Source organism: Humulus lupulus, chromosome 6 (assembly GCF_963169125.1).
Source record: "Humulus lupulus chromosome 6, drHumLupu1.1, whole genome shotgun sequence".
Taxonomy (NCBI): Eukaryota; Viridiplantae; Streptophyta; class Magnoliopsida; order Rosales; family Cannabaceae; genus Humulus; species Humulus lupulus.
In genome coordinates, this window is record NC_084798.1 from 123,925,936 (window position 1) to 123,945,846 (window position 19,911).

At 41.4% G+C, this 19,911-nt stretch overlaps 1 protein-coding gene across 1 annotated transcript; it reads right to left on the reverse strand.

The window, feature by feature from the left end:
* Positions 1-16,386: 16,386 nt before the first annotated feature.
* Positions 16,387-17,351, reverse strand: LOC133782508 (protein CHLORORESPIRATORY REDUCTION 41, chloroplastic). Its single transcript, XM_062221830.1, has one exon. It carries the CDS (start codon positions 17,204-17,206, stop codon positions 16,568-16,570), a length of 639 nt encoding a protein of 212 aa, XP_062077814.1. The 5' UTR covers positions 17,207-17,351; the 3' UTR covers positions 16,387-16,567.
* Between the last annotated feature and the right edge of the window lie 2,560 nt (positions 17,352-19,911).

Consider the following 19,911-nt stretch of genomic DNA (forward strand, 5'->3'; position numbering starts at 1 on the left):
AGAGCCCAAGGGACCTTGGTCCGAGGAGAACCCAAGAGAGTGGTCTGAGGAGAGCCCAGGGGACCTTGGTCCGAGGAGACCCCAAGAATGTGGTCTTTATACATATGTCCAGCAAGTGCATGGTTGCCCAAATAAAGAGTGCCATGTTAGAGGAGAGATATGGCATGCTAGAGGAGAGTGCCATGTTAGAGGAGAGATATGGCATGCTAGAGGAGAGTGCCTTGTTAGAGGAGAGGAGTGCATGTCCTACCACCATGCACTTGTCCGACCAAAAAAAACATGTCCTACCACCATGCACATGTCCGACCAGCAAATGCTTGTCCTACCAGCACTTGCATATGTCCAGCATGCATGTGTCCGACCAGCACTTGCATGAGTGGTCAGTAGGAGATATGGGTCGACCAGATAGAGAGGACTAAGTCAAGATTCCCAGAAACGGCTTCAACAAGAACCGGTCTTTGCTCACGCGGGAATCTCTCCTTCTTCCCACAAATTGGGGGTTTTGTTACATTTTGAATGTTTTTTGTAATTTAAATGTAATAAATATAATAAAATATCCCTATTCTAGGGGATATCAGATATATGATCCTAAGCATATAAATATGTGGCTGATGGGATTAGAAAGGGCTTCTGCTTCTTCTTTTTAGACTTTTTGGGAAAATTTGGGTCTGAGTATTCTAGAGAGAGAAAGTGCTGGTATTTGAAAGAATTCTTGTATTTTTGCAATCTGTACTGAAGAAACTCAGTTGGCTCAGTCCATCTGATCTTGAGTACAGATCTATAATCACAACTCTAAGTGGATTAGGCTATTACCGACTGATCGGGGCTGAACCACTATAAAATCTTGTGTGTTATTTACTTTTCTTGATTAAACTGTCTGTGTTATTTAAATTCTCTTGAAGGTTTGTCGTATTTGACGTTCTCACGTCGTTGGCTAAAAACACAGTCAACAGAGTTAATGGTTAATGGTAATTGAGTAACTTGAGTGACCATTGGTAACCATTAAGAGTAACAAATTTAGATGAGAAAAATGGTAGAATTGTAGGAAAGGTGAAATGGCAAAAATGCCCTTGAGGTTTAGTTAGGGAAGGAATTACTTGGAATGGGTAAAATAGTCTTTTGGCGGAATATAGAAATCTTCAGCTGAGGGAAAAGATGATTCACGTTTTATACTTAGTCATATTTTGATTTTACTGAAATTGGAAGAAAACCTAGAGGAGAAAAGGGAAAACTAAGAGCAAGAAGGAAGGGAGGAAGGGCAAGTCTCTTGGGATCAAGAAGGGGATTAAAGCTAGGAAACTTAGAGGATTATTCAGCATATTGAGGTAAGGAAATTCTGTGTATATGTTGTAGAATTCAGTTAAGAATATCATGGAATTGAGAATTGAGTTGTGTGTTTTGTTTGGTGAATTCTTGGGATGAATTGAGGTTAGGTTCAGCTTGAGTTTGTGATTGAGCTTGGAATTTGATTGGGAAAGTAGCTCCAAGTTGAACTCTTGATTGAGGTAAGAGTTTTAAACATCTTTGAATTTTCGTATCTGGTGTGGTTTAAGAATATTGAGGCATGGTTTACATTTTTCAAGTCTTGGTTTAAGTTTTAAAAGCTGTGGTTTAAGTTTCTGGAATTTGAAACCAAAGTGTGGATTTTGGGTGTGATTGAGCTTGTTGTTGGTGTTTATAGGTTGTTAAATGGTTCATTTGTGTTTTTAAATTGGTTTTGGGGTTTAGGTATATGTTTGGGTTGAGTTGGAAGTGTTTTGGCTCGGGGAAAATGCAGGGGAAAACCCAGAAATCTGGGTTCGCGAAGGGGCGCCGCGGCCCTGTTCTTTGGTGCCGCGGCGCAAGGCTGCGTCAGGCAGCAAAGAAGTTTCTGGGCGCCGCGGCCCTCCTTGTTGGGCGCCGCGGCGCTAGGCTATTTCTGGGCAGGGAGATTTTTGCATTTTTGGGCATTTGCCCCGGGGGCTCGAGGGATGTTTCCGTTGCATTGTTTAGGGAAATTGGAGGTCCCGAGAGTACGGGATTGGTCTCGGGAAGTGGTTTTGGATTGATTAGTATTAAAGAGTGTTTTATATGTGTTGTGACTAGGTTTTTGAAGAGGCTCGAGTTAGAGGACCGTGCTCGTGACTTTGGTGCATTGAGGAGCTCGGGATACAGGTAAGAAAACTTTAGTACCCGTAGAGCAGGGCATGGGCCCATAATGTTGTTGCAGGGAACGAACCTAGATTGTATTACATGTTAGGGTGTAGCCTTGATTGAATTATTATATGCTTGAATGTTGTTTGAGTTATGCTATATGTGATTATAGTAAAATGAACGGCAAAGGAGCCGGGAACGGCAGGGAGCCGAGAACGGCGAAGGGCCGAGAACGGCAGTCGGGCCGGGAATAACACTTAGCACATGGAGTGCTTATTGTTAGGGTGAGACCCCAATGGATACATGGGATATCCTTACAGTGAGAACCAAGACCCCAGGCTTTGGTAACGCTTCTGGGATGGCATGGTCGTATTTGTTTAGTCTGATGGACTGTCTGTTTATGTGTGGATTAACTGATATGTTGATTATATAATATACATATGTTATGTGCTGTATGAGTTTTCTTGCTGGGCTTCGGCTCACGGGTGCTCTGTGTTGCAGGTAAGGGCAAATAAAAGGTCAACCAGCCATGAGTACGGAGAGCATGAAGTGGCGTGTACATGTTTGACCTGCCCGACTGCTTTGGTTGGGGGCATTTTGAGAAATGGATGTAATAAACTGTGAGTTTGATAGTTAATTAAATGTAAACCTATTTTGAGTTGTAAATATTTTGTAAACCTTATTTTGGGATCCCAAATGTTAGACACTTGAAATTTTCAATGAAATAGAGTATTTTTAAGGATTACAGCCTTAATTTTTGCTTAGTCACACTTTTGTTCTAAAAACCTCGTTTAGCGAGTTAATTGCACATTTTAAACTCACTTAGTAACGGCTTTAAGGTAGTAGGGCGTTACACTGGACACTTTTAATCTTTGTATTCAGAGAGAAAAGCACAGTGTAATTATCCACCGAAGAGTTGTAATTTTCCTAAGGCTTGTGAAACTCAAGAACCCTAGTTCTTTGATCACGGCATTGGGATTCAATATCAATAATATCACTAAGTGGACGTAGGTTATTACCACATAGTTGGGGCCGAACCACTATAAATCACTTGTGTCATTTCTCTACCATTTGATTCCATTCTTGATTGTCTTCTTATTTCTTTGTCATTATTCTAACTCCGTGTCGTTGGCCAAATCGAGGGTCAACATTCTGGTACTTTCATTGAGAGTTTGATCAAAAGCTTTAAGAAAATCAAATGGCGAAGACATCCAAGAGAGCTGGACAGGCCAATGGCACTACATCATCTCAACCTCCTCCTCCAAATGTGGCAGAGAATGAACCACATTTAGAGTTTGAAGAGGAGGAGCTGGATTCGGAAATGCTGAGGGCAACACTGGGGGTGTTGCAGGATCAGTTGGCCAATCAGGAAAATGCAACGGAGACCATGGCGCTGCAGCAAAGGGAGATTGAGCGTCAGTGCCAGGAGCTGAATGAGCGGCAATCAGACATGGACCATCGACAGAGGGATGCCACGGCCGCTCTTGAAGTAGCCATTCAATTGGCTCGAGGACAGGCTACGCCGGCCTCTCATCCGGATCAGCCATCGAGTGCGCCACCACAGCGGGCTCCCAATCCATGTCCTCTGCTCCCGCCAGCAAACCCTCAAAGGTCGGAGCAGCCACCTGTCGCTCAGGTTGACGTCCCAATTCAGGATCCTGAGCAGCAGCCTCCATCTCAAGCTGGTCGAGGCAATCCCCAGCGCCAGAGGAAAAATAGGGTCAGGCAACCGCCCCGCAGCCCTAGACGCCCAGGGGACAAAGAGCCAAATCCACCGAGCAGGGGGCAGCGTCATTCTGCCAACAGAAGGAACAACGAGTTGGGCTCTGCGGTCAGGGGCCCCCCATGGCATAATAATGCACGAGGACCCAACGGCCAGCGCAGCCCTCCCCCTGACGCTCGGGAGATGCCAGCCCGAGGAGGAAACAGCGTGAGCAGCCAATCACGCCATAGTCGGCCACAGTTTTAGAGACGACCATGACTATAATGAGGCTGATTCTAGTAGGGCGAATGCTGGTCGGAGGAATGAGGAAAGAGGTGGAGACAGAAACCCCCCACCTAAAGAAAATAGGCCGACGAGCCATAATGCTTAGGGGAAACCCCAACAAAATAACGTCTTTGATCGGCTAGGAGTTAGCGAGCAGAGGTTTAGGGATGATGATTTGAGGGATGTGCTCAATGACCGTCGTGAGAGGCACGATGAGTACGCTCCTCTGGTTCCGGCTACCCCAACGATCCCAGACACGGTTCAAGCACAAATTGATGCTCTGAACCACGTAATACAGCAGCTGGTCAGGAGTCGAACATCCCACATAGAGTACGACCGGAGGAGAGGCACTCCGTTTGTGCAAAGGATTTTTGTGGCAGAAACCCCCAGTAATTCAAAATACTAGTACTGCCAAACTTTGATGGGTACGAAGACCCAGTATCTCATGTCAACAAATTTGAGATACAAATGGATATTCATAAGGTGTCGAACGATGTCCGTTGCAGGATCTTCCCCGCTACACTATCTGACACCGCCCAGGAGTGGTTCTTTAAGTTCCCTCCTGCTAGTATAGTATCCTGGGAGATGTTCGTGAAGGAATTTTATGAACAATTCTATGCGGGTCACGTACACCCCACTGAGGCCAACCAGCTGGTCAAGATACGTCAAAAGGAGGGAGAGCCCTTGAAGGAATATGTCCAGTGCTTTATGCGAGCAGCAGCTGGAGCCAAAATAGTAGGCGACGAGGGAAAGATGATGGCCCTAACTGCAGGGGTCAGACGCCATTCTCCCCTCTGGAATAACCTAAGAAAGAACGGGGTAAAGAGTACCCACGAGTTCTTGGATCGAGCTGATCGATACATCAAGCTCGAAGACGCGATTGCCAACAAGGGGAAATCTCCTACAAAAGATAAGGGATCGAAAGAAGAACCTGCCAAGGCCGCCAATGGGTCGGATAAACCCAATGGCAACAGTAAAGGCAACGGGAATGGAAATGGCAGAAATGGTGGAAAAAGAGCGGGCAATGAGCCGTCAACATCTGAAAATAAGCGCCCCAAAGGCAATAGATATGAGCCGAGATTCACCAACTATACGACCCTTGTCGAAAGTCGAGCAGAGGTCTACCAGGCGACCAGCTCTAATGTTCCTTATAAGCGACTCGCACCTATAAGGAAGGATATCTCCAAGAGAGATACAACAAAATTCGGTCGTTTTCACAACGAATACGAACATGACACCAATGAGTGCAACCAGTTTAAGGACGAAATTGAGTTCCTAATCAGGCAGGGACATCTAAGGAGAAATGTGCGAGTCGCAGGAGGGTCTCAACGAGAGGCTCAAGGTGGCAACGAGCAGGTGCCTTCACACCAACGTTCGTCGCCTTTACAGCCAACTCTTGTGGCAGGTACGTTACTCACCATCTATGGTGGCCCACACCTTGCAGGGGACAGTGGGAAGGCAAGGGAGTGATACGCTTGAACCCTATGCCACGACCAGGACATCGAGATGATGGGTGTGGAGGATCAAGCACCAAAGAAGGCTCGAACAGAGGAGGAATTGATAACCTTCTTTGAGGATGATGCCCAGCACATAAAATTCCCACACTTCGATCCGCTAGTCATTGACGTTCAAATTACCAACATGATGGTTAAGAGGGTGTTGGTTGACACAGGAAGTTCAATCAACATCTTATACAAGTCTTCACTGGAAAGAATGAAATTGTCCGTCAAGGACCTAGAGCCACGCAACCAAACCATTTATGGTTTTTCTGGTGAAGGGCTCACCCCAACTGGGTCGATTAGGCTACCAGTTACGGCAAGAAATGCACCTGCAAACAGGACACTACTCATTACTTTCATAGTAGTTGATTGTCCTTCAACATATAATGATGTAATTGGGAGGCCAATTTTGGTTGACCTGCGAGCCGTTACCTCAATATGGCACCTTGCCATGAAATTCCCAACCGACGCAGGCATAGGATGCATGTTGGGAAATCAGCAGGAAGCGAGGGAGTGCTACAATGCCTCGATATCTAAGGCGAAGAAAGGTGTATCAAGGGAAGTTGCCGGAAAAGAGTTGCAAATGGCAATTGATGTACAAGCCCAATCAGGTGATGATGTCACCAAATAGGGCATTGCCCAAAGTGAGGACAGAGATTTAGATCCTCGCTTTGGGGATTTTGATGAAGAGATAGGACCCATCGAGGACCTTGAGGAGGTCCAACTCGATGAAGAAAATCCGACCAGGGTTGTGAAAGTCGGTAAAAACTTAGAGACAACAACGAAGCAAGCACTGGTGGAATTTTTGAGGAAAAACCAGAAAGTCTTTGCCTAGTCGCACAAAGACATGGTTGGAATTGACCCTGCAGTCATTAGCCATGTCTTGAACATAGACAAGATTTTTCCACCTGTACAACAGAAAAAGAGGCTGCTCGACAAAGATAGATCAAATGCTTTTAAGGAAGAAGTCGAGAAGCTGAAGGAGAATGGATTCATCAGGGTAGTGTTTTATCCACCATGGGTCTCTAATCCCATGCTTGTTCCTAAGCCGAATGGCAAGTGGCGAACATGCGTGGATTTCACAGACCTTAATAAAGTCTGCCCTAAAAATTGTTTCCCACTCCCTAGAATCAACCAACTGGTCGATGCCACTGCAGGGCACGAGATTCTCTCATTCATGGATGCATACTCCGGATATAATCAGATCAGTATGCAACCTCTTGATGAGGATCACACTAGCTTTCGAACTGATACAGGGCTCTACTGTTACAAGGTAATGCCCTTCGGTTTGAAAAACGCTGGTGCGACTTACCAGCGATTGGTCAACACATGTTCAAGGAGCTGATTGGTACAAGCATGGAAGTATATGTCGATGACATGCTGGTTAAGTCAAAGAAGGCAGAAGGGCATATAGGGGACTTGCAAGAATGCTTCAACGTCTTGAACAAATACCAGATGAAGCTGAATCCCCTCAAGTACTCCTTCGGAGTTGGATCAGGGAAATTCTTGGGATTTATAGTAAACTCGCGAGGAATTGAGGCCAATCCCGAAAAGATCAAGGCCCTGGTCGTTATGAAATCGCCAATAAAGATCAAGGATGTTCAAAGCTTGACTAGAAGAATTGCTACTCTTAGTAGATTTATTTCCAAATCGACAGACAAATGTGTCCCAATTTTTAATCTACTCAGAGGCAACAAGAAATTTGAATGGATGGAGGAGTGCGAACAGGCTTTTCAAGCCTTAAAGACTCACATGTCGCAGCCACCAATTCTATCAAAGCTAGTTGATAAAGAAACTTTGTTCATTTACTTGGCGGTCAAAGAATACACTGCTAGTGCTGTCCTAGTAAGAGAAGAAGAAGGCGTGTAGAAAACTGTTTATTATGTAAGAAAGGGGCTAATAGGAGCGGAGCTGCGATATCCACCTATTGAAAAATTAGCCTACTTCTTAATCTTAGCTTCCAGGAAGCTGCGGCCCTACTTCCAAGCTCACCCAATCACAGCTTTGACCAACCAACCTCTACGGCAAGTTCTACAGAAACCAGAGGCTGCAGGCCGATTATTGAAATGGGCGGTCGAACTTGGGCAGTTTGATATCTCTTACTTGCCACGAGCAGCGATAAAAGGATAGGCTTTGGCTGATTTTGTCGCAGAACTCACTGAGCTTCCAAACAGCGAGCAGCCAGAAGGGCCTGAAGAACCTGAGTCTCAAAGCCAAACTCCTTCTTGGAAGTTGTTTACAGATGGTTCTTCTAATGAGCACCACGCAGGAGCAGGAGTGATTTTGACAACGCCTGAGGGGCATCGATTTCACTGCGCAATCAGATTTGACTTCACCGCCTCTAACAACGAAGTCGAATATGAAGCACTGCTCGCAGGATTACAATTAGCCAGAAGCATGCACATAAAGTCACTTGATATCTACAGTGACTCTCAGCTAGTGGTCAATCAAATCATTGGAGAATATCAGGCCTGGGGCTTAAAAATGGTTGCTTACTTAAATAAAGCGAATGATATATTGGCACAGTTCGGTAAGTACACTCTCCAGCAAGTACCTCGCGACCAAAATTTAAACGCTGATGCTTTGGCTAAGCTGGCAAGTGCCAAGGATGCCGAGACTCTGAACATAGTGCCAGTTGAACAACTAACTGCACCAAGCATCCAAGCAGAGGAGACCTCTTTGGTGATCCAGGTGGAGGATACATGGATGGCACCTTACATAGAGCACCTGACGTAAGGCGTGTCACCGACGGACAAAAACAAAGCTAGGATTCTTCAGCGGCAGACAGCTAGGTATATCCTGGTCGATGGAATCTTGTATCGAAGGGGATACTCAATGCCACTCCTCAGGTGTATTTCAAAAGAGAAGGCCAAAGAATTGATGAAAGAGATCCACAAAGGATTTTGTGGGGACCATGCTGGGGGGTAGAGTTTATCAATAAAGATCCTAAGGCAAGGATACTTCGGGCTAACAATGAATGAAGACTCGATGGAATTTGTGTGGAGGTGTGACAAATGCTAGAGGTTCTCCAAAATTCCACGAACAACCCCTAATGAACTAAAACAGATGCAAAGTTTGTGGTCGTTCGCAGTCTGGGGTATAGATCTAATCAGATCTCTGCCCACAGGAAAGGGCGGCGTCAAGTACGCCATAGTGGCCGTCGATTACTTCACTAAATGGGCTGAAGTTGAGCCACTCGCAACCATAATGACCAAGAAAGTGCTGGATTTTGTAGTAAAAAACATCGTGTGTCGCTATGGATTTCCAAGAAAAATTGTCTCAGACAACGGCACCCAGTTTGATAGTGATCTGTTCACGGATTTTTGCGAGCGACATAGAATTATCAAGAGCTTTTCTTCAGTAGCTCATCCTCAAGCAAATAGACAAGTCAAAGCAGTCAATAAAACACTGAAGGATACTCTGAAGAAAAGGCTTGAGGAAGCGAAGGGGGCATGGCCAGAGCAATTACTTGAAGTCCTTTGGTCGTACAGAACTTCACATCGATCAGCAACAAGCCATACTCCATTTTCCTTGGCCTATGGATATGAGGCTATGCTGCCTGTTGAGTTAGATCTGCCGTCGCATCGAAGAATAACGTACGATCAAGGCTCCAATAGCCAGCTGTTGATGGAATCTCTAGATTTGGTTGATGAAAAGCGTGAGCAAGCCCAACTCCGAGTAGCAGCGTACCAGCAAAAGGTCGCCCGGTATTTCAATTATAAAGTATGCGAAAGGAAATTCAGTGTCAGGGACCTAGTACTTAGAAGGATTTTTCTCAGCACCCGCGATCCGGACGTTGGAGTACTCGGACCTAATTGGGAAGGACCATACCAAATTGAAGAAGTCCTTCAACCAGGCACTTATAAACTTGCTCGCTTAAATGGAGATCTCATTCATCGCTATAGGAATGGAGAACACCTGTGCAAGTTCTATCAATAAACAATTCTTCTTAAAGAATTGGCTTGTATTAATTCTACTTTTTACAAGTTATAAAAAAGGGTTGGTCATTATGTGACTGATCGCTTATAAGTGTAAGATCATTTTGTTGATCACTCGTACATACATGTTTTGTCCATTTATTACAAGAAATAAAAGGGACTGTGCGCAGCCAGTCATTCTTGCCAACTATTGTATTTATTACAAGTATTTGTTCATTACGTGTGTTATTTTGCTGTATTGTCAGTTTTACAAGTCTTTATTCCGAGCAGAATTGTTCGAATAGGTTTCGGTCAAGGCAAGTGACCGAGGACCTAAAGCTCCTCAATCACTTGGAAGGCATATAAGACATCTAGTAGGCAAAGCATATCGAAAGGTATGTAAACACATGAGCAAAATAAGTGAAAGCATGCTACGGTACTTAGAGTATTTTTCAAAATTTTGTATTTTGTTAAATCAAACCAAAGTACTATGCTAAGTTCGGTCATGCGAACAGATGTTATAATAAATGCAAGTATTATAATATCAAAAAGGAATTCTTTTACACCGCGAGCAGTTACTGCTCAGATGTAATTGTTTGTTAAAAGGAAAAAAGCTGCCCACGCAACAATTGAAGATAACAACTGTCTTTACATCTCGACCCATAGGTCGTATATTGAAAAGTTAAAATTAAAAGAAAAATAAGTTAAGAAGCAGGAGGGTCTTGTGGATGTTCTTGGTCGACAGCAGTTTGACTTCATCCTCCGCACCCTCAACACTAGTGGCCAAAGAGATTTCGGGCGAGGCTGGGGTTTTCACTCTCTTTTCTTCTTCCAAGCGAGCAACGGACCAAGCTATTTCTGTTTGCCTCATGCGCTCAGAGAGATAGCTGAAATTAGCCCCTTGGTTGTGCTTCTAGAAATCATAGAAGCACTTGGACGTGGCGCCCTTGTACCTCTCAAGATTGCTGGCGTTGGTTTTCTCGAGCTCGTTGATGCGAGCCTCAAACTTTTCAGCCTCCTGCCTGCACTCGATCAGGTCCACCTCGAGTCTTTTGGCTTCGCGAAAATTGATAAGGTGAGGCTCTTTGTACTTCGCCTTTGCCTCTAGAGCTTTGTCCAGAGCAGCCTGCTTCTCCTTCATCTCCTCAGCCATTTTCTTTTTCTCCTCGAGAAATGTCGTATTTGCCTTATGAGCCACCTCAAGCTGCTCGACATATTTCGCTTCGATGACCTTAAGCTCCTCAACGTGCCGTTGCTCGGACAACTTGGATTGCTCAATGATGACCCTCGAGCGGAGCCGACTGGCAGTCACGATCAGCATTTCCTGCGATCAGAACAAAGATTGAAATGAATATAATAGATAAAAAGATTGAGTCTCAACAGGAAGAACACAACTTACACTGGTGAGCTCATTTAGGGCGTGATTCAGGATCTGGTCGACCTCCATCGATTCAGTCCCAGCCATGGCTTCATGACTGCGCTCATGCCTCAGGATCCTTGTCATCCTGTCCTTGGCCGATCTTAGAGCACGGCTCGATATGTCGTCCCCTGTTGGAGCAGGGGCAGCTGGCTGAGTCTGGTCAACTGGAGCCGGTGGGGAAGGGGTTGACCCGACCGATACAGACGAAGTTTGCTGATCGACGGGAGATGGAGGTGGTGTTGTGTTTTTCTAAGGATCAGTCGCTAAAGGATCCTGAGTGCGGGCCTTCTTGGCCGGAGGATCTTTGCTACACTCCCCACGATGCCTCCTGCTCGTCTTTTTCTTGCTCGCAGGAGCATCAGGCGCACTGTATAAATCGAACATGTCTTCGGATGCCATGTCTGCAAGAAGGCAAGTACACGAACAGTTAGATAGTATAAATAAATGAGTGTGCTATGTCTGAAAAGTAACACAAAGAAAATTGCAAGTAAAATACCCGAGCTATCATTACTGGTCGCTACATTATATACTCTACTAGTGTTACACTCACTCTTTGGCATGAAGAAGTCTGAATCTAAATTGGGAGTGTACTTAAATTTGCTGTCCTCGTCAAATAAGTGACAGGGAATTGGCAAACTATCTAAGAGCGAGAGATCAGTACCGTTCTCATCCGAAGACTCGTCGATAGGCGCAAGGGATTTAGAAGCTTTCTTTTTTCCCTTTCCCGAAGGGGCAGGGGGAGCGCCCGCTCGCGGGGTGCTAGAGAGTTCCCTGATTGTCACGCCAGTTGGTCTCCCCCTTTGAGGTTGTGACACATCTGGGTGCTGCTCAGGAATTTCCTCGCTAGTGGCACTCCCTGTCGTGGACTCCCTCATGTCCTGGTGAGGTGCCAGAAGCCTGACCAGTCTCAGGTTTGCCTTAGTGACCAGCTGTTTGACGCTCTTCTCTACGTCGCACAAGCTGGGCAGTAGCGCTGCTCGAAGCTCCATTTCTGGAGTAGGAGCTGGTCGCAGCCATGGACCTGAAGAAAGCTAAATTTATAAGAGAGATGCGGATAAAATACAAGGAAAATATATGACCAGGAAAACGAAGATGTTACCTTCTTGGGTGAAGGCTAGGCTATTGGCGACCAGGTCGGTAGTCAAAAAGTACTCTTGGTGGTACTTTCCTACATTAGACTTGTAGGTAGTCTCACTCAGGAAGGTGCAGGTCGATTCTTGGTGGCAAAAATGAAAGAACCCTGTATTGTCCTGGTTGGGGTTAGATTTGAGATCGAACAGGTAGTTGATCTCATGAGGTGAAGGGACATGCCATTTTTTATGGCTGTAAAGAATATAGAGTACAGAGAGCATTCTATACTCGTTCGAGGTTATTTGGAAAGGAGCGACCCCGAAGTAATTGGCCACTCCCTGGAAGTAAGGATGAAGAGGCAGGATTGCTCCTGCCTCAATATGATACCTAGACCAGGCGCTGAAGGCGCCACCAGGCAGGTTTGCCCGTTGGTCAGTGGTGGGAAGGAATAAAGTAACCCCAGAAAGTCCATACTTTCTGAGGAAATTATTTACCATCCTAGCAGTGATCGTGCTAGGGGGAGCAAGGTACCATTCGACGTCTGGTCGAATGATATTACGGAGACGAGCTTGGTTTTGGATTTCTGGATCAGGATTATTTTCATCCCGACCACTGGTCGAAGGAATTTCAGGCCGAGGAGCAGGCTGATTTGAAGGAGGATTGGATGATTTCTTTTTCTGGGCTTTAGACTTTACTCGACCCATGTTTTGAGGAGGGTTTGGGAGATTATTTGGGGTGTTTCGAGAAAAAAGGATCTCTAGAATTAGCCGTGACGGTTGTTCCTCGTCCTCGAGTAGTTGCGCCAGTAGATCGTCGTCGATTGGCCTCTCACCTCCCCATGGATCTTGCATGAAAATTTGCAAATAGAGAAGGGGAGATGAGAATCTACGACCTAAAAACTTGTGTTTAAAAGTTGGAATAATGTTGCTCGTGTATAAAAGTTAAACTTTTATACGACCAACATCATTCTGACAAAAAAAACTACATTTCAAGCGAACAGTTTGGAAAATAGATTAAAAAGCAGAAGTGAAAAGTTTCTCAGGAAAAACTTTTCGACTCTGAAAGGGCGGGAAAAACCCGGTTTTTTCTACATGCTTAGAAATCGAATTTTTACTACGATTTCACGCCCTAAAGTTATAATCCTAACTACCCAACTACTCCATCATCCCAGAAAAATGTTATTCTCCTACCAAATTTAGTGCAAATCAGTATGCCCATTTACCCCAAAATAGTTTCTTTCAAGAGCGGTCAAGAACTCAGGATAACAAAACAGATATAAAATGGATATCGTACGGCATTTCAATGACTGAAAAGGTCGGTAAACTTACTTGGATAAATATTGAAGCAAGTTTTGAGGCACTAAGTCGGTTGGCTGGGCAGAGACTCCGTGGATCGTCGAGTTCGTCTAAGGTTTCTAAGTTTTCTATGCCTTGTTCTTCAGTGCTCTTGAGGAGAAAGTGAAAAGTAAAAAGTAAAAAATAATCTTGGGGGATTCTTTATATTGATCGTAGCACTGTAAAAGAGGTAATCATGGAATTACTTTTTTCAAAGCATGGGGAAACGCAATAGCCGTCAGACAATTTTTTGGAAACTGAAAAGACATGATTGGTTGCATTTTTCGAAAAAGCATGGGCGACTCTGACAGATTTGGTGGGGTACGCGAAGAGTTAGTTTCCTAAGTTTACTTTATGGTGATCGCAGTAAAATAAACTTGGGGGGCAAATGTTTACCAAAAAATGACTCCTGACGACGTGGCAAGAATTTATTACACATGGTTGGCACGTGGCAGCATCAAAGTGAAGAGGTGTTGTTTGCCTATCGACCAGCTCCTTGTTGCTTCATCAGATCTCACGATTAGATGCGACCAGTCTGGTCGCATGCTTCGGTTTATTTCTTTTAAAGATATGCAATCTTGTAATAGCTACTTTTATGATCTTTTTTCTTTATTGCCTTGATATGCTGATATTAAGGATAATTAAGGCCCATTGGCCCATGTAACCTCCTTTGAACCTATAAATATGAATGAGAAGGCTCAAATGAGGGACTTTTGACTCTGGACACTTTTAATCTTTGTATTCAGAGAGAAAAGCATAGTGTAATTATCCACCAAAGAGTTGTAATTTTCCTAGGGCTTGTGAAACTCAAGAACCCTAGTTCTTTGATCACGACATTGAGATTCAATATCAATAATATCACTAAGTGGACGTAGGTTATTACCACATAGTTGGGGCCGAACCACTATAAAACACTTGTGTCATTTCTCTACCATTTGATTCCATTCTTGATTGTCTTCTTATTTCTTTGTCGTTATTCTGACTCCGTGTCGTTGGCCAAATCGAGGGTCAACAAATCCTTTAGGCTTAAATCATAAACATACTCTCTTTAACCATTACGTTTTAAATTTAATCAACTAGGCTTAAAATTTAAACTAAATTTCTTTATTGGTTAAAAATTTAGACCACAAGTTGTGATTGTAAAAAAAAAAAAAGCATATTTGTTGAAGTCAAATTTTCATTCAAACTGAGCTCTTTGTATATCTTTTCTACCAATTCCAAGTACTTAATATCATTTTCCACCATCAAAATTTTGACTTCATGATCAACATATTTTTTGTTTGCATGTCATCTTCCATTAAAAACTACAAACAAGATTATTTTGTCCATTTCCTGCAATAAAAAATAACACAACCAAGTGAGCTTATTCCTTGAACTTAGATGTTTAGTATTTTTGCAAAACTAGGTCTCAATAATATTTGTGACGCAATAAGAAGAATCAAAGTAATGCAAAAGATGTTTAGCATGAAGATATTAATGTTATTTTACAACATAATTTAAACCACAAACATTCAATGGCTAAAAATTTAAACCATTGGACTTAAAATTTAAACTTCTATACTTAAATTTTAAACCACAAATCTTTAATGTCTTAAAATTTAAACCTTTAAATTTAAAAGTTAATCCACTAGCCTTTATTTTTAAAATTCTATGCTTAAAATTTGAGTCTATGACTCTTAAACTATTAGACTTAAAATTTGAATCATGACTCTTTAAAACTTAAAATAAATTCTTACAAATTAAAATCAGTGTTACAATGTTCAAGAGTTGAATATAACAACAAACAGAAAACATATAAGAAACTGTTATAGGCAAAGCCATTGAGCTGCAGTCCCATTAACTCACATATTTTATATATTTGTTAATCGCAAGAACAATGCTTTTGTTCTGTATAAAGTGATCTACTCTGTATTTGTGTTCCAAGTCAGTATTTTCTTCAAGTTCTATTCAGTTTCTTATGCATTTAAATTTTATACCAAGAGGACATTTGTTAGTAATAAAAACATGTTGATTTCTATTCATTGTCTTATGCATAAAAAAAATAGAAAGAATGAAGTAAATGGTAGAGGTTGTTACCATAAGAGTATCTCCTCCTGTGAATGTAAAAGCCAACTAGATACCTGCCACCAACTAATCCGACGATGATAGGTTTTCAAAGAGTAGCTATCTAACATGAAGAACTTGCTCAAGGCCAAAGACAAATAATTGAGTTTCATTTGTATTGAATTTTATAAATATATGGTGATGATGGTATGATGACAACTGTATTCATTATGTATAAGAGAGAGATATATCAAGAGACATTTTCACAAACACATGGCATACATCATAGTATATACGGTAAGAATTGATTTTGAACCAAGATGCAACCAAACTTGCATTAAAAAAGGCTATGAATCTACAATAATCATTTATATATTACTGGAATTTAAACATATATTAAGCATAGTTCACGTGAAAAAGCAAACTAATGAAAGATTTATAACATTCTACACAAAGATACACAAGACATTAATGAACCAAACTTCAAACAGCTCTTATGTCAATATCTCAGTAAAAAAAATCATATACTTATAACTATACCAGTAGTGGAGGCGCGGTCGAGGCATGGTGGCGTCATGGTGGAGCTGTGGTGGCGGAACCGTGGTTGTAGAACGTCATAGAAGGTTATGGTGTCAATGACTCTATTGATGGGAATGGCAAAGTTGCGGTGGACATGTGGTGGTGTTGTGGTGGAGTTGTGGTGGTTTCGTGGTGGAGTTGTGGTGGCAGAGTGCTTGTCGTGGAGGTTGGGATTGATTGACAAGGTTGAGAGAATGGTTATTGTCGTGGGGGCACAAGGTTAGAGAAAATAATAATGGCCAATGACATTTTTGGAAGTGTGGGAGAAAAATGGGTAGAATTAAACAAAATATAATTAGAGGATAATTTTAGGTAACTAATCATATATTCGGCTAATTTTCAACAAATCCCCTTATAATTAATAAATTATATAGACTTGATGTAAATGGAAACAAGACATGAATTGAATCTAATATATATGCTTTCAATTGAAATTTAAAGTTTGAATGCCTCGAGTAAAATAAAAAAATATATAAATTCATAAGCAAAAATGATTGATTAAAATTTAGCTAGTTTAATTCCTAACTTGTTTTACACTATTCACTCCACAACCACTTTCTTTCTATTTACTTGACATTCAAAAATCAAAAGGACAAAGCAACAAGTATAGCTTGCCTACACCTAGCCTTGGCTTGCTCAAGCCTCACGTTGAGAGTCTCTTCCTTAACCGCAGCTTTCACCATAGTCATATCCATTTCAATCAACCTCAAAACCCTAAACAGCTCTGTAATCAACCTCTCTTCCACTTCCCCTTTCTCTCTAAGCACCACCGCCTCCTCTCTCGCCCTCTCCGCCACAATCTCTCCCGCCTTCGCCAAAAGCTCCGTCGACCCGAACTCCTTCCCCATTAAACCCTCCAATTTTTCCAAGAAATCCGCTATCACGTATCCTTTTGGCTTTTCCAGCTTAATCTCCTTCGTCCTCTTCCAGCCGATCTCGAAACTCGGTGGCTCCGGCATGGTCAGCCCGGTTCGCGATTTCGGGTCTTGGATAATCTCGGATCTCCTTCGCTTTTCGATGGGGAATGATTCGGGAGAAATGGTGGTTTCGGAGCTGGGAATGGGGAATGAGGGATCGACGGGTTCTGGGGTAGGAGTGGAATTGCATTTGATGGAGAATTTGGGGCGAAAGTGAGATGGAGATGGGTTGGGTGACGGGAGGAGAGAAAGAGGAAGAGGGTTAGTGTGGAAGAGAACTTGAAGGAGAGTGGACGTGGATGCCATGATTGAACTTGAAAGAGCACAACAAGATAACGATATTTATATCCGATATTTTTATCCCCGTTGTTCACACATCAAAATAAATTAATAAAAATGGAAGTGTAGAGATTGGTATCGAATTTGGAAACAACTATTTTTCCTCCATTTCAAAAATACTCTATTTTAGAGATTTTAAATATATTAAATACCTTCATTCCCAGCTTGGGTGGGGACGCATCCCGCCAACCCACCATCGTTTGTGTCTATAAGACATTTTATTTAGATATTCAGTTAAACTAACGATTTGTTATTGTAGCAGATAGCAACAACTATTTCATCTAGCAAAAGTCATATTTTTCTCAACAATGAAATGCATTGAGGCGCAACAATTGACCGGAACAATGCAAGCCACGAGAGTAGTACCAAATTGAGGAATACTAGATATGACCTCAAAATAACAAGAGTCAAAGTTGGCCAGTCAGATGATGGGGAATAAGCCTCATCATCGAGAGGGAATGTATTATTTTGGTACCAATAAATATCTTTAACACTAACTTAGTTTATTTTATAAAAAAAGTTTGGCCTCATTAAAACTCCCAAGAGCGAACCCAAATGGAAAATCTCAAGAGAGAAAAAAAGTGTCAAGAGAATATCATTGATAAAGAGCATCAACCCTAATGAGAGTATGAATACAAATAGAGTGGGCAGGGCACCATACATGATTTTCTTTTGTGAGTGCTAGTTTTGCCAAAGAATGAGCAACACTATTGACAACTCTAGGACAATGTTGGAAAGAAATTGATCTCTCTAATAACGATGCTTAGATAAGAAGATAAAATACACTTTTTATTAGTGCATTAGTAAGAACTAAGCAATCCGACTAACAAATGATATTTTTATAGCCCAATCTTCTGCACAATCAAAGACCATGTAGCACGGCAAAATCTTTTGCAATGTCATATGGGAATGTAGCAGCAATTGGCCAAAATTTTGAAGCTAAAGAGGAGTTATGGTTAATACTAACTTAGATAACTAATACATTTATACCAATTTTAGTAAAAATATTTTCTATTATAATCAAAATCACTTAAGTTTATTTTATTAAAATTCTTTTTAAAATTAAAATATATTTACAAAATAAATAAAAAATTGTAATTAAATATAGGTATTGAATAAAAATATATATTGTTATACCTATTTTTTGGCACAATAACGTGGCAGAAATAATAATGATATGGAACTAGAAAAAAAAAACTACTCAATAGTAATAAGGTTTGGTCATCGATAATCTATGATTCATGTAGATAACATGTAAATGTCAAGTCGAGTCATAACATTCACGAGTATTACATAATTTAGTCATTACTAGCAATGAGTGAATTGCCTACTCCCTATAACTCCAATCTCACTATAAATAAGGGGAGAATAAATCCTAGCATTTTTTTAAAGACTATTCAGTAACAATCCCAATCACCAAAATAAAATAACCCAATCACCAATTCCAGCATATCTAACAAAATAAAAAACCTAAGTGCTTAAATTCATGTAAGGAGCAAGTAATTTTCTAAAGGCCCTAAGGTTTCACAATTAAGAGGTTTCTATGGATCTAAAACTATCCAAACGAACGAAATAAAGTTTATTAAAATATGAATGAGTCATCAAAAACTTACATGATGTAATCGATGCACAAAAATTCGAAGAAATATGGGCGAGAAATCGAACAAGAAAGTGAAGGGCGAAGTTTATAATTTCACGTCGTAGCCCTATTTATAAGAATAGCTGTGCAGGTAGTCAACCACGTGTTAGGTGGAGGCAAAAAGGCCTAAATAGTATTGCTTACTTTCTTAGGCAGGGATATGAAAAATGAAAAGTTCTTAGGCATATGGTGAATGGCAACTAATGATAAGGCACAATTCGTAGAGTAACCTAGCTTTATGCATGCACGAAAGTTGGTTTGGGAGGCAAATGTTATACCCATTTTTTGGCATGATGATGTAGCCAAAATAATGTTGACCATTATTGAAAAAGAGTCAGTTTGCGATTCACTACTTCTAGTCATAAGTGTTTAGTTCACCATCATGCATCTGTTGAGGTTTTATGCCCTAATTAAAACTCAATTTCATTGTAATCTCATTTTATTATCAATAAAAGAATAGAAATTATTTTTGACTTGGTCAATCACTTTGCTCACATGTTTTATTTTCATGATTATTTGTTTAATATCAACTTCTATTAAAAACATATAGCTAATCGTATTTATAGTAACGTAATCACAGTGGAATATAACTATGATTATATATTCAAAAATAAGTTAGTCCTAAGATTAGTCAGTGCAGAGGATTTACACTGACTTACCAATATACGATATGATCTACTTACACATTTTAGTGTTATTTTCTTTCCAGAACATAAGCAAAGCAGATAAGATCGGATGTATTTGTTACATCGGAATGGACCTATATTGACAGTATATAAGATAAGTAAACATACCATTATTATCTATTCTAGTCATATCATATAGTTGACCATATGTAACATCCCAAAAATGCTATTAAGATTCAATGCCTTGATTAGTGTGACAGGAAGGCATAATTGGATATATGTGTGATTTATTGGTGAAATGTGTGACTATGTGGCATGCATGATTTTATATGATAATATGAATATATTTATATGCATGTTTATGGGTATTAAATATGAATGTGGGCCCGTTCTTGTTTATAAGGGCA

Coding starts and splice junctions, on each gene's coding strand:
- LOC133782508 (XM_062221830.1), bottom strand. CDS start 17,206: ATGGCATCCACGTCCACTCTCCTTCAAGTTCTCTTCCACACTAACCCT.